Source organism: Staurois parvus, unplaced genomic scaffold, assembly GCF_062004578.1.
Source record: "Staurois parvus isolate SC_StPar_1 unplaced genomic scaffold, SC_StPar_1.0 ptg001882l, whole genome shotgun sequence".
Taxonomy (NCBI): domain Eukaryota; kingdom Metazoa; phylum Chordata; class Amphibia; order Anura; family Ranidae; genus Staurois; species Staurois parvus.
Window position 1 is genome coordinate 398,820 of NW_028319678.1, and position 26,181 is coordinate 425,000.

At 45.4% G+C, this 26,181-nt stretch overlaps 1 protein-coding gene across 2 annotated transcripts in view; it reads right to left on the bottom strand.

Moving 5' to 3' along the window:
- STUB1 (STIP1 homology and U-box containing protein 1) overlaps nt 1-26,181 on the bottom strand; it is a 45,245-nt gene that overhangs the window by 4,509 nt on the left and 14,555 nt on the right. For both annotated transcript variants that reach the window (XM_089664319.1, XM_089664318.1), the window contains exons 2-6: nt 17,956-18,217; nt 13,177-13,375; nt 3,294-3,459; nt 1,551-1,641; nt 582-638 (exon numbers count right to left, since the gene is read on the bottom strand). In XM_089664319.1, coding sequence (XP_089520445.1) covers nt 582-638; nt 1,551-1,641; nt 3,294-3,459; nt 13,177-13,375; nt 17,956-18,138 — 696 coding nt within the window. In that variant the 5' untranslated portion in view covers nt 18,139-18,217. The remainder of the gene's footprint in view (nt 1-581; nt 639-1,550; nt 1,642-3,293; nt 3,460-13,176; nt 13,376-17,955; nt 18,218-26,181) is intronic.

Consider the following 26,181-nt stretch of genomic DNA (forward strand, 5'->3'; position numbering starts at 1 on the left):
TTAAACCCGAGTCAGGACAGAAACACTTCCCAGGGTTATAGCTGGTGGCAGTAATCGTATGAAAAAAAGAACTGACAGGCTGGTTGTACTGAAGTCACTCGATAGATCGACTTTAGTACAACCAGCCTGCCAATAGTTAGATAGAAATTCGTCTGGTTCTGCTGAAGCGGCTGAATTTTGATCTGTCTATGGCCAGCTTAACCTCTTCACGCCGGCTGCACACAAATGTGCATTTGGGCCTAGACGCCCAAAATGCACATTTGTGTGCAATTAAGAGAAACATATGTGCTGAGAGCATGCGCCCTGCGCGCTCCCAGCACACATGTCCGGTACTCACGGAAAGGTCCCGATCTTCTCTTTCGATAGGGACCTTTCCCGATCATGTGACCGCCGTGACGGCGAATCACGGCGGTCACATGACCCTAAAACCCCGCCGCGCCTCCCGGCTTCTGAAACCCTTAAAGGGCCGGGAGGCGCCGGTGCCAAGGGGTTGAAGGAGAATAGGGGAGGCTCACCTGCCATTTCAGTTATTTAAATAAAATGAAATGAACTATGTTCTGTATTAATATGCGGTCACTCACCTTGCGTTTTTCATCTACTTGAGAAAATAACTCATCCATCTCTGCCAAATACTTATCCTGTGCAATAAAAAAAAGAAACAGAAATTGTTTTAATTCTTTTTTTAATGAGGTGCTGACTTATTACACAGTGGATCAAACCAGTTGCACCTGTATCTGCCCGAGAGGAGCTTAAAAAGGAACTCCAGGTAATTCACAGAACATTTCTTACACGACAACCATGTCATTTTCAGGCACACCATGACAAATTTTAGCAAGGATATGCTTTCAAACACCTTTTTTTTTTTTTTATTTAAAATAACAAACATGCTATATTCACATGCTCTGTGCAGTGGTATTGTACAGAGTGGCCCCTGTGGGTGTAGCATCACAACTTTTTTTTTTTTTAATGGTTGAACTGGATGGACTTTTGTCTTTTTTCAGCCATACTAACTAACTTTCCCAGATTCCCCGACGGCAGTCCTGTCTCCTCCTCTTCTTTGTGTGCCCCAACAGCAAGTCGTTTGCTATGGGGACAAACACTAGATGACTGCTCCCGACCTGTGTGTCTACAGAGCCGTGCTCCATAGACACACACAGTGGAACTTAGCCCCACGCCCCCGCTTCCTCTTCACCACACTTGATTGACAGCAACAAGAGCCAGTGGATCCTGCTGCTGTTTGAGTCCCTGTGCGAAGAGGAAGCGAGAGGAGAAGAGATGCAGCCATGGACAGTGCTGATCTCTTCTCCCCTCTCTTCCCCTTCACACAGGGAACTTAAAAAATATATCTAGAACAAAAACCAAAGGAGCAGAGTATACAGTTGCAACCGGTGAAACAGGGTGGTCCTGTTCTATCTCCAGTCCCATTTCGGCTGAAGAACAGGACCACTCAGTTTCACCGGATGCAACTCTATACTCCGGTCCTTTGCTTTCTGTTCAAGTTAACATGTCCTTTTTTTCAACTATTGTTGAATGTTCAATAATGTACTCACATGTTTGTTGGCTACACAAGACAGCTGAGCCCGGCTCCTGTTCTCCTCCATGTTCTCTTCCTCGTGTTTCCGTTTTGTTTCTTCAAGTTCTCTAAAAATAAAAATCATTATCTTAAAGAAACTCACTATATGCTGAACAGCAGCTCCAAGCACAAAGGACAATTGTACCTTTGTATAGGTTTTTCTATAAGGCCTGGCCCCATCCCCCCAAGCACAGCCCACCTGACCAGAGATTTACCTCCTGTAACAGCAATCTTCACTGTCTCAGAGCTGCTCAGCCTTACATCAGAAAGCTTCCTTGAATGGTCTTCTTCATCCTACACATTCAGTGGGTATATAAAAGAATCACCCCTCCCCCTCCTTTAAAATAATCACATGACATGTTATATCTGTTATATCTTTCACTCGGATGTTGTAAGTTGCACTGAATAAATACAGCTCGATAAGACAAAAACAGTGTCTGTCTTCATTTCAGGCTGCAAAGCAACAAAATGTGATTATTTTAAAAGGGGGTGATTCTTTTCTATACCCACTGTATGCACCGCAGCCCCATTCGATCCTATGGGGAGAGCTGTATTGCTGCAGCACAGCTACAGTTGTTCTTTAAAGCAAATGTACTTTTCACAAAACGGTCTGCATTACAGGAGGCAAAAGCTATATCTAGCCCTCCATTCACTTTCCACAGCAAAATACCAGGTACTGGCAAGTGGAGACATTCATCACACAGTCGGAGGGGGAGCCTGCACAGGCTGTGGAGAATGTGACTAAACTGAAGATTGTACAAAACCTTGCGCTCTGTTGCAGCCGATCACGGTTATGGGAGGTTATGATTTTTATATATATGTATATATATATATATACACACACACACACACACACACACACATACATATATATGTACATACACACACACATACATATATATATACATATATATATATATATATATATATATATATATAGCGCTGAGCAAACCCTTTGGCGCTATATAAACTCGTAGTAATAATAATAATAATAATATATACATATACATATATATATATATATATATATATATACACACACACATACATACATATATATATATATATATATACACACACATACATACATACATACATATATATATATATACACATACACACACACACTGCATGTTGAAGTGCGTTTTTATATATTACAAAATATATGAAAAATATTTTTATATTCCTATATAAGGCAACCTATATGGAAGAAAAATATATTTGAAATATATTTAAAAAATATTCTTCCCAAATATATTGCCATATATTTGAAATACTACAATTTTGGCCACACATGCATTATATACACATATATACACACACACACACTGCATGATGAAATGCGTTTTTTATATATTACAAAATATATGAATAATATTTTTAAAAATATATATTTTTTAAATATATATTTTTCAGATTTTTTTTAACATATAAAAAAAAGTAATTTCAACATATATTTTTACATATATTTGCAAATGCATTCCAAAAATGAAGATTTTTATTTTTAAAGACAACAGTATATTTGAAAATGTATTTTTAAACATATTTTTCATATATTTTGTAATAAAAACACATTTCAACTTACAGTATATATATATATATATATATATATATATATTGACAAAATTGTAGAATTTAAAACATATGTCAATATATTTGGGAAGAATATTTTTAAACTATATTTCAAACATACTTTTCTTCCATGTGGGCAGGCACTCACCTTTCCTTCTCAGCCAGGATGAGTTTGGTGAGATAGGCATGCAGCTCGTTCTCCTGGTTGATCCTCCGCTCCTCTATGCTGTTCCAGCGTTTCTTCTTGGCAATCCTTAGAGCGCTTGGTATGTCATCCCCAAAGTTCAGCCTTTGCTCCTTGGCCAGGTTGTAAGCTTAAAAGGTAAAGGAGATTTTTCACTGTTAGTTCATTTAATGCCTAATTATAAAGACAACTCTGTGAGAGGGGCTGCCCGATCACCAGTCTCAGAGTGAGGCTGCAAATCCCTTTACAGAAGCTGCCCAATCTCCTTTCTAAGTATCTAAGGTCCTCGCACAGGCAGTTTTGTCTTCTGTCTGAGGCCAGTCATAGGTGGATTGAAGCTTGGCTGGTTCCATTGACTTCAGTGCAATCAGTCCATCAGATATTTGTTTTGGTGCACAACATGCTGGCGGTTATATGGATCATTGTATACTGTGGGTGGGGAAGGCTCCTTGCCAGCAGAATACAACAGCTCCATGGAAGGGATTCCCCCATCAACGCTGACTGTGTTGATGAGGGAATCAAGCGATTTTCTTTCCTTCAACCCCCTCAAAACCTAGTGTAGAAATAGATAAAACATGGAAATAATGGGCGTGGCCTCCGTTTGGCCTTCTTTTTCATGTCACTACTGCCAGCAATACCTAGTATCCCTTGACACCCTTGCAACCATAGGCTGTAGTTTGCCACTAAAAGGTGCTATACATTTAAAGAGTAAATGGTCAGCTACACCTATTAAAATATGGTACCGGGGCATGCTGGGAATGCAGACAATTAAAAAGACCCTTCTTTCCTTTCCCCAGACACATGCCAAGACTTATAAATTGTAGAGGCTGACAGGTAAGCCAGTACAATGAATTTGCATATTCAGGACTAATGCCCCGTACACACGATAAGAAAATCGACCGAAACATTTTGCGCAACCACTGATCGAATGATTTTCTCTTCATTGATGAGCAGGATGTTTTAACCGATAACGATATTGTGAACGAAAAATCCAGTTGAACAACAGTGAAAAATATTGTCGTTTTGCATACGAACGATCGATTTTCTATGCGGTGGTATGACGGTCGTACGAAAAAAAATCTATAAAGCGCTATCACGCATGAGCGGAAACAGAAGATGACCCGGATGTTTATGTCCAAGGAATCTTCGTAAACACGAACGAAAAATCCAAATGTTAAAAGTAGATCGGCCCAATGAGATGATGAGACCAGAAATCTGCAGATTATATTTTATGTATCACTATTTATGTATATAGGTCATGTAATAAACGATATTCTACTCATTGCTGGTCATTGTTGTGTATATCGCTCATTCTGGCCGGAAGGGCGTTGAACCCTCGTTCTGGGTGGAAGGGCGTGGCCACAAGGTCACACGCACACCGCATCACTTCCACTTGTACGGAAGACGTCAACACTACATATTGCCCAACAAACGATTTTTTTAAGATTGGTTATTGTGGGCCACGATTTCGACCAACGAATGAACGCCTGTAGGTCGTCGGATGAACGATCGATCGATTTTCTAATCGTGTATTCCCACCTTAAGCTGGCATGCAGGTATCGCCGCACACTGTATTCCACGCCACTGTAAAGGAAATGAAAGACTTCAGCTCAGATCCCCGCCCAGCAGTCACACCCCCTTTGACAGGTTTCCCCCACATTGGGCAACTCGTTGAGACAATTAGACCTAATGTGAGTGAAACATGTCTGAAAGGCGGGACTGATCTGAGATGAAGCTGGTCTTTCGTTTACCATACAATGCAGTTGGACACAGTGTGCGGCAGTACCTGCATACCATAGTATATCTAGGACCAAGATGCACTCTACCTCTTCCACCATCTGAACACAGAGTGCTAAGATGGGAGACGGATACTGCAGGCTTGGAGCAGTGCCGATCTGTTGTGGTATGAAAACTAAAGCTGGTCATAGATGGATCAAAATCCAGCCGGTTCAACAGAGATCAAATGAACTTCCATCCATCTACGGCTGTTCCCATTACAGAGGAGCTGACCTAATGACTGACTGAATGACTACATTTGCTTGTAAATTTTTGTTTGATCGGCACACGCAGCCAGTTGGCAGCAATGCTGATATTCTATGGCCTCTGGTGGGTGTCTGGTGGGGGGAGTCATTAAGGCAACCTGGCAGGGGTTCTTCATGAGGAATTTGAGGTGTGAATGGTCATTAACATATCTTTTGTTTCCAAGGGTGGGAGAGGTCTGAGGTGTGAATTGGTAATTACAATGTGTGATAACCTTGGTAGGAACATCCTGTGTTCAGTGTTTTGTCCCTTTGAGTACCTTGAAAACGCTTTGCATGCATTTTTCATGATGAAAAAAGGCTCTGGACAGCATTGGGAACTGGAAGAGTTAAAAAAAAAATGCAAACGCTTATAAACGCGATTTGCAGAGTGGGGGTGTGGGGGGTGCGTGGGGGGGTGTGTGGCTGAGTGTGAATGGGTGGGTGAGTGTGAATGAGTGGGTGAGTGGGGGTGAATGGGTGGGTGGGTGAGTGGGGGTGAATGGGTGGGTGGGTGTGGGGGTGAATGGGTGGGTGAGTGGGGGTGAATGGGTGGGTGAGTATGTGGTTAGACTGAGGCCAGTGGGAGTGAACAATGCCCCATCATTGGCGTCAGTAGTAGGAATAATGCCCTATCGGTGTCATCAGGAGGAATTTAGCCCCTTCATTGGTGGCAGTAGGAGGACATATGCCCAATTGTTGGTGTTAGTGAGAGGAATACTGCTCCAGCATAGGTGTCACTGGGAGTAACTGTGCCTCATTGGTTGGTGTCACTGAGGAATTGTGCCCTTCACTGGTATCAGTGGGAGGACATATGCCCAATTGTTGGTGTCAGAGGATGGAATAGTGTCCCAAGGGCCGGATAAAAGCAAAGGGCCACATCCAGCCCCCAGGCCGCAGTTTGGATACCACTGGTATAGGCTGTACAGGTACTGCTGATAACAAGTCGAATTCAGGTTATACCGATTGCTTTTAATATTTACATGTAATGTTGTATTCATGATTACCAAGCTGCATTAATGTGTGCGCCTTTTATATCCGTCTGGAATTCAGCTTTAATCTGAAGTTCTTTTCTGAAGCACAGAAACCGAACTATAGGCAATGGTCCTTCCAGCCATCCAGATGAATGCACTATGACAGCAGCAGATTCTAAGCGCCTATTCCAAAGGTTTCATTATTCCTTTCCGTCACAAAGTCCAGCAGAATGCTTCATACAAATGCTAAACCTCAATCAGAGCTGGAACTGCGGATAGAAAGAGTTAAGCGGCAAGCATTCCGCCGGGATCTGGCTATCAGGCAGGTATAAATGATTCATCAGAGACATGGAACAAGTGATTCCAGTGACACCGTCAGCCTGTTGTTGGTAACAAAATATAAACAGCTTGCCAGACAGACGCTGTGCTGCTACACAGGATTCCTGGAACATTCCTCCAACTGCAGCCATCATCAGGACTTATCACAGATTACTAAACCTACGAGAACTGCTGAGCAGACACAGGCCATACGGCCGAGTCTCAGCGTGTGTGGCCTTATCAGGCTGAATGATGAAAACGCAGAAAAGCTGAACACGTTCCTTTGCATGGCCAATGTCTTAAGTTTTATTCCCCTTAAAGCAGCAATGCCCCTTCAGGCACCAGTCACACCAGGGTTTTTCAAATCGCATGCGGAAACGCCGCAATTCTGCCCGCAATTTGAAAACGTGCTGTAAAAGTGTGAAAACGTGAGTTCAGGTGCCATTTATCTCTATGGCACTTGAAAACACAGGGCGTTTTTGCCACATTGTTCCGTGCGTCAAACAAGCCGCGATCACGCAAACAAAATCGCAGGATGCGCAACACTCAAAAAAGGTCCCGGAATTTTAAGGGGTTCTGCGCATCCTTTGGTTTTGTTTGTGCGATCGAGGCGCGTTTGCCAAGCGTTTTCAGGTGCCACTGAAATGAATGGCACTTGAACATGCGATTGTGCGTTTTCACACTTTGACAGCGCGTTTTCAAATTGCGGGCAGATTCGTGGCGATTCTGCCCACAATTAGAAAAACCCCTAGTGTGAATGGTGCCTAAAGAGGTGCTCTTTAAAAGGAATAAAAAGCTGATTACTGGGAAGGTTCTTTATAGAAGTGCTGCAGAGATCTAATCCATCAGCCAAGACAATTCTGCCTGACCTATCCATGCATTTCCCTGCAGTAAAACATTGTGTGCAAACGAATGTCAGCAGGCCCTAAGGTATGACAGCTAAATAAACAGGAATATTAACAAAAGACCCCCTCACCGTGACTCGAATTATGTTCTTGGCAGCAGCAGAACATAAGAAATACTCACAGCTTTCCTCACTATTCCTGAAAGGATAAAAGCATTCTAAAATAAAATGCATCCTTCATGCCCCCTTCTCGTGACCTAACTTAAAGTGTTACTAAACCCCGGACCCTGCATTCACTATATCTGGTCTCCCCGGACCCTGCATCCACTATATCTGGTCTCCCCGGACCCTGCATTCACTATATCTGGTCTCCCCAGACCCCGCATTCTCTATATCCGCTCTCCCCGGACCCCGCATTCACTATATCCGGTCTCCCCGGACCCCGCATTCACTATATCCGGTCTCCCCGGACCCTGCATTCACTATATCCGCTCTCCCCGGACCCTGCATTCACTATATCTGGTCTCCCCGGGCCCTGCATTCTCTATATCTGGTCTCCCCGGACCCCGCATTCGCTATATCCGGTCTCCGCGGACCCCGCATTCGCTATATCCGGTCTCCCCGGACCCCGCATTCGCTATATCCGCTCTCCCCGGACCCCGCACTCACTATACCCGCTCTCCCCGGACCCCGCATTCGTTATACCCGGTCTCCCCGGACCCCGCATTCGCTATATCCGCTCTCCCCGGACCCCGCATTCCCTATACCCGCTCTCCCCGGACCCCGCATTCTCTATACCCGCTCTCCCCGGACCCCGCATTCGCTATACCCGGTCTCCCCGGACCCCGCACTCGCTATACCCGCTCTCCCCGGACCCCGCATTCACTATATTTGGTCTCCCCGGACCCAGCATTCACTATATCTGGTCTCCCTGGACCCTGCATTCACTATATCTGGTGTCCCCGGACCCGCATTCACTATATCTGGTGTCCCCGGACCCCGCATTCACTATATCTGGTCTCCTCGGACCCTGCATTCACTATATCTGCTCTCCCCAGACCCTGCATTCACTATATTTGGTCTCCCCGGACCCTGCATTCACTATATCTGGTCTCCCCGGACCCTGCATTCACTATATTTGGTCTCCCCGGACCCAGCATTCACTATATCTGGTCTCCCCGGACCCTGCATTCACTGTATCTGCTCTCCCCGGACCCTGCATTCACTATATCTGCTCTCCCCGGACCCTGCATTCACTATATCTGCTCTCCCCGGACCCTGCATTCACTATATCTGCTCTCCCCAGACCCTGCATTCACTATATCTGATCTCCCCGGACCCTGCATTCACTATATCCGCTCTCCCCGGTCCCTGCAGTCACTATATCCGGTCTCCCCGGACCCCGCATTCACTATATCCGGTCTCCCCGGACCCTGCATTCACTATATCCGCTCTCCCCGGACCCTGCATTCACTATATCTGGTCTCCCCGGGCCCTGCATTCTCTATATCTGGTCTCCCCGGACCCCGCATTCGCTATATCCGGTCTCCGCGGACCCCGCATTCGCTATATCCGGTCTCCCCGGACCCCGCATTCGCTATATCCGCTCTCCCCGGACCCCGCACTCACTATACCCGCTCTCCCCGGACCCCGCATTCGTTATACCCGGTCTCCCCGGACCCCGCATTCGCTATATCCGCTCTCCCCGGACCCCGCATTCCCTATACCCGCTCTCCCCGGACCCCGCATTCTCTATACCCGCTCTCCCCGGACCCCGCATTCGCTATACCCGGTCTCCCCGGACCCCGCACTCGCTATACCCGCTCTCCCCGGACCCCGCATTCACTATATTTGGTCTCCCCGGACCCAGCATTCACTATATCTGGTCTCCCTGGACCCTGCATTCACTATATCTGGTGTCCCCGGACCCGCATTCACTATATCTGGTGTCCCCGGACCCCGCATTCACTATATCTGGTCTCCTCGGACCCTGCATTCACTATATCTGCTCTCCCCAGACCCTGCATTCACTATATTTGGTCTCCCCGGACCCTGCATTCACTATATCTGGTCTCCCCGGACCCTGCATTCACTATATTTGGTCTCCCCGGACCCAGCATTCACTATATCTGGTCTCCCCGGACCCTGCATTCACTGTATCTGCTCTCCCCGGACCCTGCATTCACTATATCTGCTCTCCCCGGACCCTGCATTCACTATATCTGCTCTCCCCGGAACCGTGCATTCACTATATCTGCTCTCCCCAGACCCTGCATTCACTATATCTGATCTCCCCGGACCCTGCATTCACTATATCCGCTCTCCCCGGTCCCTGCAGTCACTATATCCGCTCTCCCCGGACCCAGCATTCACTATATCTGGTCTCCCCGGACCCTGCATTCACTATATCTGCTCTCCCCGGACCCTGCATTCACTATATCTGCTCTCCCCGGACCCTGCATTCACTATATCTGCTCTCCCCGGACCCTGCATTCACTATATCTGCTCTCCTCGGACCCTGCATTCACTATATCCGCTCTCCCCGGACCCTGCATTCACTATATCTGGTATTAATCAAAATCTGAGATCTGATGACAGGATATCTAAGTCATTTATGAGCATTTGACCCTTTTGCTGCCAGGTCCGTACGTCACGTAAAACTGACAAGAAACTCCTGCCTGTCAGGTGGAAGCAGTCGGCGGCTGCGCTGCCACCCAATTGTTTCCACACACCCCCGGTAGCAACTCCCCCTCCCGCGCACACCCCCATCGTGTGCTCTGGGCTCTGCTTGCCCATCTGCAGGCCCATGGCCGACATGGGTGGAGGGGAGGGAGAAGAATGGAACATTTCTGCTCTCCTTCTTGCTGTGACCGGGAAAGCGATAACGTCACATCCAGGTCCCCGCTGTCACTTGCGGTCAAAGCGATCTGCATTGCAAGACAGTCAGTGGAGCCCAGAGGAGACATCCAAGGCCTTTTAGATCCTGCATGTTACATTAAGGAGAACATTTCACCTTAAAAACATCCTCCCTCCAAAATTTTTGAGACCCTACCCCCACATATACACATGCATCAGAGGAACCTACATGTGAAAACGATTGCAACATGTATCTTAAATAATCACGGCGCACGCTGGAGTGAGAACAATAATTCTAGCACCAGGACTCCATAACACTGAACTGATGGCCTGTAGGGGCTTTTGAAGCATCGTCTATAGAAAATATACGGTACAGAAGTCTGTCGCCATTTCACGGGCACACACATGACATGTTGGGTATCTATTTACTCGTCTTTTGTAGTTTATCAGAAATTTGTGTCATGTATTGTGTTTGTTTGCCCTAAAATAACTTTAGTGCTTTCTACTGAAATTTTGTGTTTCTTGATCTTTGCGGGAAATATCACGTGACATACAAAATTGGAACTACTGCTATTTTATCCCCTAGGGAAGGGGTATCAAACTTGCGGCCCTCCAGCTGTTGCAAAACTACAAGTCCCATCATGCCTCTGCCTTTGGGAGTCATGCTCGCAACTGTCAATCTTGCAATACCTCATGGGACTTGTAGTTGGGCAACAGCTGGAGGGCGGCCAGTTTGACACCCGTGGCCTAGGGTGTCTTCTTTCTGAAAATATATAATGTTTGGGGATTTTGTGTAATCTTCAGACCTAAAATTATTTTTTTTAAAACGTGTGCAAAAAATGCAAAAACGGCTCTTGTAGCGAGAGATTTAACAGACAAGCGTACCTTTGGGAAGTAAAACTCCATGCTGCCCCGGGCCCTTTTGCTTCTCTGCAAAACTATAGTATGAAATGGCAGACCCCAGTCCAGGCTTAGTCCTCCGCCTGGCTGTGCTTGTACAAACTGAAAGCTGGCATTTCTGCTGTACTGGGCGGCATTCCCATTTATAAGAGCTTTGCAGATATGGAAGGGGAGACATATGGGGGGCTGTATGCTTCAAAAGCACATTTAGGCCCCATGTACACGGGAAACTTCTGAACGATGGAAACTGACTGCTGGAAAACGCAGATTAAAAAACGTGTTTTCTATAAATATGAATAATCACCAGAAGAGGAAAATGTTTAAGTTAATACACGGGGTGACAAACACAAATATAGTTGGGATGAATTATAAATGTTTGTCTAGATGGTATTGTACACCGAGTGTGGCACATAAACAGAGAGAAGAAGTATCACCTTTATGTTGGACAGGATGGGGGGCAATAGGGACAATGGCTCATATATGGTGGGAATGCCCAAATAGTCAGTTATATTGGCAGGAGATAATTTATTATATACAGGAGATATGGGGGACATCTATCCAGAAGGATCCATGGGGATGTCTTTTCTACAGAACAGAGTTGTCGGTAAAACAATATAAGTTTATTATATCATCTGATTGGTGCAGCAAAGGGTTTAATTCCTAGGTTTTGGAAGGCCCAAGATCCACCGACGATGAGGGATTGGATAGACAAAGTATAATATGTTAGTAGGATGGAGGAACTTTGTTACATGGAGAAAGATGAAATGGAAAAGTTTAGAAAGATTTGGGGTAAATGCTATGAGTTTAGAACTTCAGAAAAATACTTAAAAATCAAAGGTCCCCCGATAGTAGAACCAGAGAATTTAAATGGTTAAAGAGATCTATATATATATATGACTAGATTAATAGGAGGGGAAAGAGAGGATATGATGAGACTGGACAGGGGTGTGTTGGGTGGGTACGGGGATAAAGTTTATGTGTACGATGTAAAAAGATTTATGATGGTTTTGGAAGGTATTTTTTTTTTTCTTAAAAGAAAATTTAATAAAAAATATGAGAAAGAAATGGAAAAAAACAAACAAAAAAAAAAATCTGTTTAGCCATATTTGCATACTGCGTTTATGCGTGTTTATGAGCGTTTTTTTTAAGATAACCGCAGGAGACCTTCCAAAATGCACAGAAAGCACTGAAAAACAGTAAAAAATTTAATATTTCAGACATTTTGAGAGAAATAGAGAGAGCAGAAGTAGGGAGAGCAGTATTTTTTGAGATGAGCTGTTTGAATTTTGCTTTTTTTTGTGGTGTTTGGATGTGTTCCGGCTCATTTCTGTGCAGAAATTATTGCAGCAGTGTCCAACATATTTTTTTTCATGCGAGTCCTCAAAGTATGGTGTACCGGGTCCATTTGAGTACCGGGAAAATACTTTGCATGCATTTTTTATGATGAAAAAAGGCTCTGGACAGCATCTGGAAATGGAAGAGTTAAAAAAAAATTTCAAAACGCAAACGCCTATAAACGCGGTTAGCCACGTTTACAAGTGTTTGAAACGCTGATAAAATCTACTGCTGAACGCAAGTTTTCTGTGTTCAAAAAAACGACTGTAAACTCAACTGCCTGTAAACGACGATGTGTACGCGGACACATAGGAAAACATTAGGGAGAGTTCAGGGGCTGCTGAAAAAAACGCTCAACAGCTCATGAACGTGAGTTTTTCAGCTGCAGTGTACATGAACCCTTAGCCTTTAAAACTTTGTGAAATGTGTTACCATGGAAATGAAGCATAAATATAAAACATATCTGTATTCTTGCTTTGTTAATACGCTCTCATAAATCTGATGGAAAACTTGACACCCATGAACTATTCTTGCAGCATTGTATCCCCGGATGTTAGTCATACGTGCATGTCACATCTTGTGGACGCCTGGTATAAACGTACCTCTCTGCAGATTGGCGATGGCCTCGTCGTAGTTTTCCATTTCCATCTGGCACTGGCCCAGGAAGAAATGAGCTTTCACAGATTGGCAGTCCAGCTCCAGAGCATGCTTGCAGTCTGCCAGGGCCTTGTCCAGCTGCTGCATTTTCAGGTAGCAAAGAGCGCGGTTGGTGTAGTACACAGCGATGGAGGGGTTGCGGGTCTAGATAGGAAAAGGAGAGCCAATAAAGGTAACAGCAAATCAACACAACAAACCACCACTGCTGCTTCAGGCTAGCGAGTCTTCATTAGTGCCATGAATGGGAACCACTGCTTCTATGGAGTAGCCCCAGGTTCTTGTATATGATAAAATGGAAGCAGCAGCATACAGTGCATCCAGAAAGTATTCCCAGCACTTAACTTTTCCCACATTTTGTTATGTTACAGCCTTATTCCAAAATGGATTAAAACCATTTTTTTCCCTCAACATTCTACAAACAATACCCCATAATGACAACGTGAAAGAAGCTCCTTTTGAAATCTTTGCAATTTATTAAAAATAAAAAAAAATTAAAAAAAAACCCCATGTACATAAGTATTCACAGCCTTTGCCATGACACTCAGAATTGAGCTCTGGGCATCCTGTTCCCACTGATCAATATTATTATTATTATACAGTATTTATATAGCGCCAAAGGGTTTGCTCAGCGCTGTACAATAGCAGGGGGAACAGAACATGAGACAAGACAGTAACAATACAATACACGAGGGGTTCGAGGGCCCTGCTCTTTCGAGCTTACAATCTAGGAACAATCATCCTTGAGATGTTTCCACAACTTGATTGGAGTCCACCTGTGGAAATTCAGTTGATTGGACCTGATTAGGAAAGGCATAAACCTGTCTATAGAAGGTCCCATAGGTAAAGTGCATGTCTGAGCACAAACCAAGCCATGATGTCCAAGGAATTGTCCGTAAACCTCAAAGACAGGATTGTATGAAGGCACAGATCTGGGGAAGGGTACAGAAAAATGTCTGCAGCATTGAAGATCCCAATGAGCACAGTGGCCTCCATCATCCGTAAATGGAAGAAGTTTGGAGCCACCAGGGATCTTCCTAGAGCGGGCCGCCCAGCCAAAATGAATCGAGGGAGAAGGGCCTTAGCCAGGGAGGTAACCAAGCACCCGATGGTCACTCTGAAAGAGCTCCAGTGTTTGTCTGTGGAGAGAGGAGAACCTTCCAGAAGAACAACCATCTCTACAGTACTTCACTAATTGGGTCTGTATGGTAGAGTGGCCAGACGGAAGCCACTCCTTAGTAAAAGGCAAATGGCAGCCCGCCATGAGTTTGTCAAAAGGCACCTGAGGGACTCTCAGAAAACTCTCTGGTCTGATGAAACAAAGATTGATTTCTTTGGCCTGAATGCCAAGCATCATGTCTGGAGGAAACCAGGCACCGCTCACCACCTGGCCAATACCATCCCTACAGTGAAGCATGGTGTTGGCAGCATCATGCTGTGGGGATATTTTTCAGCGGCAGGAACTGGGAGACAAGTCAGGATCGAAGGAAAGATGAATGCAGCAATGTACAGAGACATCCTTGCTGAAAGCCTGTTCCAGAGCGCTCTGGACCAAGCTAAGCACAGATAATACAGGAGTGGCTACAGGCCAACTCTGTGAATGTCCTGGAGTGGCCCAGCCAGAGCCCAGACTTGAACCCGATTGAACATCTCTGGAGAGATCTGAAAATGGCTGTGCATCGATGCTCCCCATCCAACCTGATGGCACTTGAGAGGTACTGCAAAGAAAAATGGGAGAAATCGCCCAAAAATAGGTGTGCCAAGCTTGTAGCATCATACTCAGAACGACTTGAGGCTGGAATTGGTGCTAAAGGGCCTTCAGTAAATGATTGAGCAAAGGTTGGGAATTCTTATGTACATGGGGGTTTTATTTTTAATAAATTGCAAAGATTTTAAAACAAATTTCTTTCACGTTGTCATTATGGGGTATTGTTTGTAGAATGTTGAGGAAAAAAATAATTTTAATCCATTTTGGAACAAGGCTGTAACATAACAAAAAAAGGGCAAAAGTTAAGCGCTGGGAATACGTTCTGGATGCACTGTACATGGAATATACCTCTACAGCACGTGTGCCAAACACAAGGTCTGAGGGCCAAATCCAGCCCGCCAGGCCATTGCATGTGGTCCTGCAGCTGCAGCAGCCCTCTTGTCTCCACCCTCACCTTGTCTCAGCAGTAGAGAGGAGGACAGAACATCTCCACCAGATCCTGTGCTTCTCTGTGCAGCCGTGGAGAAGCTTGTCTCTGCCACTCCTGCCCTATCTCAGCAATCGGCAGCAAAGAGGACAAAACTCCTCCTACAGATTCTGCACTTCTCTGTGCAACTGCACCACTCCCTCACCTCCACCTCCTGTGGTCTCTGCATTCAGAAAACTCTGGCAGCTGACTCCAGTCCTCCTCTGGCCCTCCTCCAGACCCTGCACTTTCTGCTTCCCAGCTCCTCACCCAGCAGCACAACGTAACGGGGGTGCACTGTGATGTAAAGAAGGGTGGGGGACTCTTGATTTCTGATGGTTGGAGGAACGCTTGGCACCTGATGTAAGTGGGGTTTGGGTGCTCTGGACATCTAGTCTTACAGATACAACAGGCCCTTTGAGAGCACCCATAATGCTGATCCGGCACACAATGAAATTGAGTGACACACCTGCTTTACAGCATTAGGCTGTGCCTGTGCAATAAATAAGGTGTTGTGGATGTACAGATGGCCAATAGGAAGACGTAAAAATGATTTTCCAGAGCTCTGGCTATTATCCTTCAGGAGTTATCCTTGAGGAGCAGTAAACCCCTTATGTTCATTTTAAATTGCACTCTAACACACCTTGAAGTAGAACTATAGACAAAACTTTCTATCAGACCCGTCAGAATCTTCCACATTCTGTGCCCCATGGCAGGGATTTCCCTTCACTTCCTGTCCCATAGCCAAAACAGGAAGTAAGAGGAATTCCCTGCAAATTATGGGAATTCCTTGGGCCCCTCCCAGGTCACCAGAACTAGTGTCCCCATTGAAAGATTTCCTCTCCATTACTTTTCTGGGGACAACTTTAATGCCCATGCACTGCACATACGCATCGTGTGTGCGTGTGTGTGTGTGTTTTCACTGCCCACTCCCAGCACAAAGACCAAACTGTCAATGGCAGCTCTCAGCCGGCAGTTTTGGCTCCCAGTCATGTGACCGCTGTTACAGCCAATCACATGGGTCACATGATCGCTGATCCTTTCTGCCCCCAAGATGTTCAGAACCTTTTAAAAGACTGCAGGGGCAGATAGGAAGGGGTTAACAATGCATCTGTGTTGCAGTTCACTAAAAAGCATGGCAACGTGCTACCCAGTGTTGTCGTGCACTGCATTAGGGAAAAAAAAAGGTGCACGTACATTTTTCTGTTCGCTCTTGTGCATTGCTAGACCATTCAATATGGTGGCATCACACCAGAGCAGACATGCTTTTGTGGGCCCTGGCAGGTCCTCCTGCAACCCGTGAATAGACAGGAAAAGGAAAAGATTAATGACCTCAACTATCACTTACTCTCTTCTCCTGTCAGCATGCATCCAGTAAGCACATAAGCACAACTGACTGACAACATGAAACCGCAAAGCTCCTAATTCACTTCCTGGTTATCTCGCCTGACTACTGCAACTCCCTCCTCATTGGATACCTTTACATAGGCTATCCTCCCTCCAGTCCATCATGAATGCTGCTGCCAGCCTCGTCCACCTTACCAACCGTTCAGTGTCTGCTACCCCTCTCTGCCAATCCCTCCACTGGCCTCCATTCAGTGTCCTCCACCCCTCTCCTCCAATCCCTCCACTGGCCCCCATTCAGTGTTCTCCATCCCTCTCTGCCAATCCCTCCTTTGACCTCCATTCAGTGTCCTCCATCCCTCTCCTCCAATCCCTCCACTGGCCCCCATTCAGTGTTCTCCATCCCTCTCTGCCAATCCCTCCACTGGCCCCTTTTAAGTGTCCTCCACCCTTCTCTGCCAATCCCTCCACTGGCCCCCATTCAGTGTCCTCCACCCCTCTCTGCCAATCCCTCCACTGGCCCCCATTCAGTGTCCTCCACCCCTCTCTGCCAATCCCTCCACTGGCTCCTGCTCTCCCAACGAATTCAATTCAAAATACAAAATATAATTTACAAAGCCATCCACAGCCCCCAGCTACATCACTAACCTAGTCGCAAAATACCAACCTAATTATTCTCTTCATTCCTCCCAAGACCTTCTGCTCTCTAGTGCCCTAGTTACCTCTTCCCATGCTCGCCTTCAGGACTTCTCTCAAGCTTCTCCCATCCATTGGAACTCTCAACCCCAATATGTATGACTATCTCCTACTCTGTCCAGCTTTGGGAAATCCCTGAAAACCCTTCTCTTCAGGAAAGCCTATCCTGCCTCCACCCAAAAACTGTACTTTTATTTTCTCCATCAGCCCATCCCCCACAATCCTTACCTTTTGTATCTCTTGACCCTCCCTCTTAGATTGTAAGCTCTAATGATCTGGGCCCTCTGATCCCTCCTGTATTGAATTATATTGTAAATGTACTGTCTGCCCTCATGTTTTAAAGCGCTGCAGAATCTGTTGGCGCTATACGACTGATGTGAATGTACAATGTATATGTGAAGCGCTGCGTAAATTGACGGCGCTATATAAGTACCTGAAATAAATAAAAAAAATACAAATCCTGTATAATCATCATAACATACAGTATATAAATGGAAGGTTGTGTATACTCACAATGGCTTTGCTGTAACAGGAAACAGCTTCTTGATATTTGCGAGCAACAAACAGCCGGTTACCCTGCTCCTTCAGTTCCTGGGCGCTGACGCTTTTCTCTGGGCTTCCACCAATGCCGCCTTGACCCCCGCTGACACCCGACGGGCGTCCTCCACCGCTGCCACTCTCCTCCTTCCCTTTCATTGCGGGGCCTCCGGGGGTCACCCCTCCAAACCTCGGGATGCTTGGTGTCACCCCCAATTTCACAGCTCACAAGGGACCCCTGCGGGTGAAAGTGACTTGTTTACATCATTTTCATAATTTGATTCTTTTACCATTAAAGAATGTATGTATGTGCATACGTGTATAAGTATGTATGTGGGTGTGCGTGTATGTGTATATATATACACACACACTGTATATGTGTGGGTGTATGTAGTATGTATATATACACACACTGTACATGTGTGGGTGTATGTAGTATGTATATATATATACACACACACTGTATATGTGTGGGTGTATGTAGTATGTATATATATATATATATATATACACACACACACTGTATATGTGTGGGTGTATGTAGTATGTATATATATATATACACACACACACACACACTGTATATGTGTGGGTGTGTGTGCATATATATATATATATATATATATATATATATATATATATATACACTGCATATGTGTGGGTGTGTGTATGCGTATATATATATGTGTGTGTGTGTACTGGCCATAGAAAAAAAAAAAAAAAAATATATATATATATATATATATATATATATACATACACATATATATATACACACACACACACACACACACACACACACTGTGTGTGTGTACTGGCCATAGAAAAAAAAATACATATATATAATGTGTGTGTATATATTTATGTGTGTGTGCTGGATGTAGACAAACAGTAAATATACACACTATATATACACACATACTATATCTATATATATATATTTTTTTTTTTATATATATGAAAAGTTGTACATTATAGGCAATTAACCTAAAATTCATCAACATATCACACAAATGCAATAAATTCCAGAAGGTTTATTATTACCCAAAACAAACTCTAAAGATACAGTAACTAGCTGCACTTCTTTCAGAGACAAATATTTTTTGTTATGATAATCACCATATCTTAGGTTTCTGTTTCTTTGGTTCTCATTTATATTAGTGAATGGGGGTGGTACAAAAAAAAACCCCAGTGGTTGAGTCACGCTTTTTACTGTCCCTCCCCCCACCGCTATAACCCTTAGCTGCAGAGGCTGTAATCAGAGGTGTACACATGCTGGCGGGAAATATACCCCCAACCCCATCAAATGAATGGGGCTGCAATGCAGGTGGTTTGCAGTGTACTAGAGCAGGGTTCAAAGGGCTAAAGCAGGCAGTGAGGAGGAGAGAACAACGCCTGCTCATTGTCTATCAAAGCTCTCTGAAGACCGATTTGTGTTCAGATCACTCTTTAGAGAGCATTTGAGAATTACACCCCAAGTCACTTTCGGAGAGCATAGCGCCTGCTGAAAACGTTCTAGCTAAAGAAAATGGGGCCACTCTACAAGCGCCCCACAACTGCAGGCAATGCAAGTGACTGGAGTGTGCTACTGCAGGGTTAAAGCAGGTGGTGAGGAGACAACACAAGGGGGAAGCAAACTGGAGCACTCAGAATCTGGTGCGGCCGTGCATGGGAGCCAATCGGCTTCTAACTTCAGCTTGTTCCATTAAGATGAAGTCCCCATGCACACCGGACATTTTTACAGCGGCAGTTTGTGGCATTTTTTTTTCCTACAGCCAGTAAACTCTCCAGCATGTTATCCTTGCACACATAGGCTGTAATCAGTGTTTTTTTGGCAGGAGCACTCTCCCAAGAAAAAAAGAAACTCTCTAGCAATACATACCAAACTGAACATGTGCAGAGTGCCTCCTAGGGCTCTGTTCATTCAGATGGATTGGGGACAGTAGAAGGGGAGTATCAGAGAAGACAGGATCAAACAGCTTTTTTAGAGAATGCATTAACCCCTTAGGTTGCACAGTGAGTATAACAAGCATGCTTTACTGCATCTACAGACTGATTGTACTGTTGGGGGTTTAGTAACACTTTAATTGTGCAGCAACAAACATAACGTCAAACAGAATCTATGGGGAGAATTTACTAAAACTGGAGAGTGCAAAATCGGGTGCAGTTCTGCTTAGAAACCAATCAGCTTCTAAATTCAGCTTTGACAATAAAACCTGGAAGCTGATTGGTTTCTAAGCAGAACTGCACCCGATTTTGCACTAGGCTAGGTTCAGATCTCTGCATTTTTCCAGAGCAGTTTACATTTTTTAATATCATCTTTCCAGCGTTTTTGATGCATTTTGCAGGGTTTTTTTGCCAATAGGAAACTATTGATTTTGATGCCACTTTGATGCAACACTGGATGGGTGCGACATGGATGGGTGCGACATGGATGGGTGCGACATGGATGGGGCTTTGGATGGGTGCGACATGGATGGGGCTTTGGATGGGTGCGACATGGATGGGGCTTTGGATGGGTGCGACATGGATGGGGCTTTGGATGGGTGCGACATGGATGGGGCTTTGGATGGGTGCGACATGGATGGGGCTTTGGATGGGTGCGACATGGATGGGGCTTTGGATGGGTGCGACATGGATGGGGCTTTGGATGGGTGCGACATGGATGGGGCTTTGGATGGGTGCGACATGGATGGGGCTTTGGATGGGTGCGACATGGATGGGGCTTTGGATGGGTGCGACATGGATGGGGCTTTGGATGGGTGCGACATGGATGGGACTTTGGATGGGTGCGACATGGATGGGACTTTGGATGGGTGCGACATGGATGGGACTTTGGATGGGTGCGACATGGATGGGACTTTGGATGGGTGCGACATGGATGGGACTTTGGATGGGTGCGACATGGATGGGACTTTGGATGGGTGCGACATGGATGGGACTTTGAATGGGTGCGACATGGATGGGACTTTGGATGGGTGTGACATGGATGGGACTTTGGATGGGTGCGACATGGATGGGACTTTGGATGGGTGCGACATGGATGGGGCTTTGGATGGGTGCGACATGGATGGGACTTTGGATGGGTGCGACATGGATGGGAGTTTGGATGGGTGCGACATGGATGGGACTTTGGATGGGTGCAACATGGATGGGACTTTGGATGGGTGCAACATGGATGGGACTTTGGATGGGTGCAACATGGATGGGACTTTGGATGGGTGCAACATGGATGGGACTTTGGATGGGTGCAACATGGATGGGACTTTGGATGGGTGCAACATGGATGGGACTTTGGATGGGTGCAACATGGATGGGACTTTGGATGGGTGCAACATGGATGGGACTTTGGATGGGTGCAACATGGATGGGACTTTGGATGGGTGCAACATGGATGGGACTTTGGATGGGTGCAACATGGATGGGACTTTGGATGGGTGCAACATGGATGGGACTTTGGATGGGTGCAACATGGATGGGACTTTGGATGGGTGCAACATGGATGGGACTTTGGATGGGTGCAACATGGATGGGACTTTGGATGGGTGCAACATGGATGGGACTTTGGATGGGTGCAACATGGATGGGACTTTGGATGGGTGCAACATGGATGGGACTTTGGATGGGTGCAACATGGATGGGACTTTGGATGGGTGCAACATGGATGGGACTTTGGATGGGTGCAACATGGATGGGACTTTGGATGGGTGCAACATGGATGGGAGTTTGGATGGGTGCAACATGGATGGGAGTTTGGATGGGTGCAACATGGATGGGAGTTTGGATGGGTGCAACATGGATGGGAGTTTGGATGGGTGCAACATGGATGGGAGTTTGGATGGGTGCAACATGGATGGGAGTTTGGATGGGTGCAACATGGATGGGAGTTTGGATGGATGCAACATGGATGGGAGTTTGGATGGATGCAACATGGATGGGAGTTTGGATGGATGCAACATGGATGGGAGTTTGGATGGATGCAACATGGATGGGACTTTGGATGGATGCAACATGGATGGGACTTTGGATGGATGAAACTTTGGATAGGTGTGGCTTTGACGCTACTTGAGTGCCAGAGAGTGTTGCATGAAACAAGTCACACTACTTAAGAACTGCCATACTTTCCTATTAGCAGACAAAAAAAACAAAGTTGCATCAAAGTCACACCCATCCAAAGTCACATCAAAGTGGCATCAGTCAATATTTTCCTATTGGCAATAAATAAATAAAATGGAAATATGTTCACTGAAGTCTATTGAACTAAAAACGCACCGTGTTGTGTTTAAAAAAGTCCCTGACCCTTTCCAAAAACGCAGCGGCTGAAAAATGCATAGATGTGAACATGTCCCATAGGAAACCATGTTAAATGGGGCTGTAGTATGTTTCTGCAAAATGCACAGATGTGAACTAGGCCTTAGTAAGCCCAGGTTCACATATATGTGGTTCAGTACATCACATGTGATTCGCACAGCAACCGCACCGCATTCCTGTGCAAATCACATGCGAATTGTGTGCGGTGCTATTTGAGCCAAATCATACCACATCCGCACAAAAAAACTGCAGGACCCTTTTTTTGGATCCGCACTAGAATCGGATCGCATGGGTATTCACACCTATGCCATCCGATTCTGCACATCGCACCGCGTTTTGCAAACAGATTTCGGGGTGTTGTTAACTTAACATACACACCCGCAGTGGTTCGATTCGAGGGGTGCGATTCTGAATTTGCACAGAAAACGCTGCGAATTCTGCACTGCGTCAGTGTGAACCCGGGCTAAATCTCCTCCAATAGATGCTGTAATATCCCCGGCATCCTCTAGTAGTGTTAATGACTGCAAATGACATTTATATCCTCTGCGATCCCTCAGCACCCAATGATATCATAGAAGTGCAAACAGCACCTGCTAATAATTGACATTAAAGCCCGAGGCATTGAGTCTACATACAGTCCTGATTCCCGGGCACCTACCTTCCCATAACCCACGGCAGTAGACATACCTATGCTATATTCTATTCTGCTCTCAGCATCTTCTCAAAGGAAATCCCAGAATAAATAATATTTATCACCTCACTAAGCCGCTTCAGTATCCCCAGCACTCGCTATAGCTACCGGCGCTTCTCAACCTGACCATTCAATTCCACTAGATATCAAGGCAGGAATTGAACCGCCTGAGTACTACCCTGTATACCTGATGTACGCAAAGGAATAGATCGGTTGTCTGAAACAAGTAGAGCGCCCTTTTGGTGGTAATTAAAGAATATGTAAACCCAGCATTTTCTATTCCTGATCTGTGTCTACTGTACAATGTCCTTGCAGCAGCACACTAGTCTTCCCAGTGAATGGCTGTGCAGGGGGTGGGGGGGGACAAGTCTGATCATTGGAGGAGAGCCATGTCCTTGTATAAAGAAGTCTCCTGTTCTCTTTGTATTGCTTCTTTTGTGTGAATTCCCTGGTGGTCCTGCCAGTCCCTCTGCTCTCCTATTAAAAGCTGACCACACTAGTTAAGAGAGCACAGCATGGTCAGTTCTCTGGCAGAGAACTGATCATGCTGTGCTCTCTTACCTAGTGTGGTCAGTTTTTAATAGGAGAGCAGAGGGACTGGCCATTAACCTAGCCTAAGACTGGAGAGTACAAAATCGGGTGCAGTTCTGCTTAGAAACCAATCAGCTTCCAGGTTTTATTGTAAAAGCGGAAGTTAGAAGCCGATTGGTTTCTTAGCAGAACAGAACCCGATTTTGCACTCTCCAGTTTTAGTAAATCCAACCCAAAGATTCTGTTTGACGTTATGTTTGTTTCTGCACAATGGCTGACCATGCTGTGCTCTCTTACCCTTTTAATAGGAGAGCAGAGGGACTGGCAGGACCACCAGGGAATTCACTCAAAGGAAGCAATACAAAGAGAACAGGAGACTTCTTCATACAAGGACATGACTCTCCTCCAATGATCAGACTTGTCCCCCCCCCACCCCCCGCACAGCCATTCACTGGGAAGACTATTGTGCTGCTGCAACTCCTCCCTCATCCCTCTATGCAGCAGAGAACAGAGGGTATGTGATCATAAAAAAAGGGGGGGGGGGGTGTTTATAATGTTTTTTTTTTATATCTATACACAAATGTTTTGCCTCTTATCTTATACTGCCATGGCATTACCTGCCTGGAGTTTGCATTTTCTCCCTGTGCCTGCGTGGGTTTCCTCCGGGTACTCCGGTTTCCTCCCACACTCCAAAGACATGCTGGTAGGTGAATTGGCTCCTGTCTAAATTGTCCCTAGTATGTGTATGTATGAATGTGAGTTAGGGACCTTAGATTGTACACCCCTTGAGGGTTAGGGACCTTAGACTGTACTCCTCTTGAGGGTTAGGGACCTTAGATTGTACACCCCTTGAGGGTTAGGGACTGATGTGAATGTACAATATATGTAAAGTGCTGCGTACATTGATGGCGCTATATAAGTACCTGAAATAAATAAATAAAATACTGAATGGGTTGTTTTACAAGGTGAAGGCTCACATGTACTTTAATGCTCACTGTTTTCTGTTTACATGTGATCTGAGTAGCTGTACCTGTCAAAACAAGGTCCCCCCCTCAAAAAAAAATAAATTACATATATATATATACAGTGGGACAAAAAAGTATTTAGTCAGCCACCAATTGTGCAAGTTCTCCCACTTACAAAGATGAGAGAGGCCTGTAATTGGCATCATAGGTAGACCTCAACTATGAGAGACAAAATGAGAAAACAAATCCAGACAATCACATTGGCTGATCTGGAAAGAATTTATTTGCAAATTATGGTGGAAAATAAGTATTTGGTCACCTACAAACAAGCAAGATTTCAGGCTCTCACAGACCTGGACCTTCTTCTGTAAGAGGCTCCTCTGTCCTGCACTCATTACCTGTATCAATGGCACCTGTTTGAACTTGTTATCAGTATAAAAGACACCTGTCCACAACTTCAAACAGTCACACTCCAAACTCCACTATGGTGAAGACCAAAGAGCTGTTGAAGGACACCAGAAACAAAATTGTAGACCTGCACCAGGCTGGGAAGACTGAATCTGCAATAGGCAAGCAGCTTGGTGTGAACAAATCAACTGTGGGAGCAATAATTAGAAAATGGAAGACATACAAGACCACTGATAATCTCCCTCGATCTGGGGCTCCACGCAAGATCTCACCCCGTGGGGTCAAAATGATCACAAGAACGGTGAGCAAAAATCCCAGGACCACACGGGGGGACCTAGTGAATGACCGTCAGAGAGCTGGGACCAACGTAACAAAGGCTACCATCAGTAACACACTACGCCGCCAGGGACTCAGATCCTGCAGTGCCAGACGTGTCCCCCTGCTTAAGCCAGTACATGTCCGGGCCCCTCTGAAGTTTGCTAGAGAGCATTTGGATGATCCAGAAGAGGATTGGGAGAATGTCATATGGTCAGATGAAACCAAAATAGAACTGTTTGGTAGAAACACAACTCGTCGTGTTTGGAGGAGAGAGAATGCTGAGTTGCATCCAAAGAACACCATACCTACTGTGAAGCATGGGGGTGGCAACATCATGCTTTGGGGCTGTTTCTCCGCAAAGGGACCAGGACGACTGATCCATGTACAGGACAGAATGAATGGGGCCATGTATCGTGAGATTTTGAGTGCAAACCTCCTTCCATCAGCAAGGGCATTGAAGATGAAACGTGGCTGGGTCTTCCAACATGACAATGATCCCAAACATACCGCCCGGACAACGAAGGAGTGGCTTCGTAAGAAGCATTTCAAGGTCCTGGAGTGGCCTAGCCAGTCTCCAGATCTCAACCCCATAGAAAACCTTTGGAGGGAGTTGAAAGTCCGTGTTACCCAGCGACAGCCCCAAAACATCACTGCTCTAGAGGAGATCTGCATGGAGGAGGAGATCTGCATGGAGGATGGGCCAACATACCAGCAACAGTGTGTGCCAACCTTGTGAAGACTTACAGGAAACGTTTGACCTCTGTCATTGCCAACAAAGGATATATAACAAAGTATTGAGATGAAATTTTCATATTCACCAAATACTTATTTTCCACCATAATTTGCAAATAAATTCTTTCCAGATCAGCCAATGTGATTGTCTGGATTTTTTTTCTCATTTTGTCTCTCATAGTTGAGGTCTCCCTATGATGCCAATTACAGGCCTCTCTCATCTTTGTAAGTGGGAGAACTTGCACA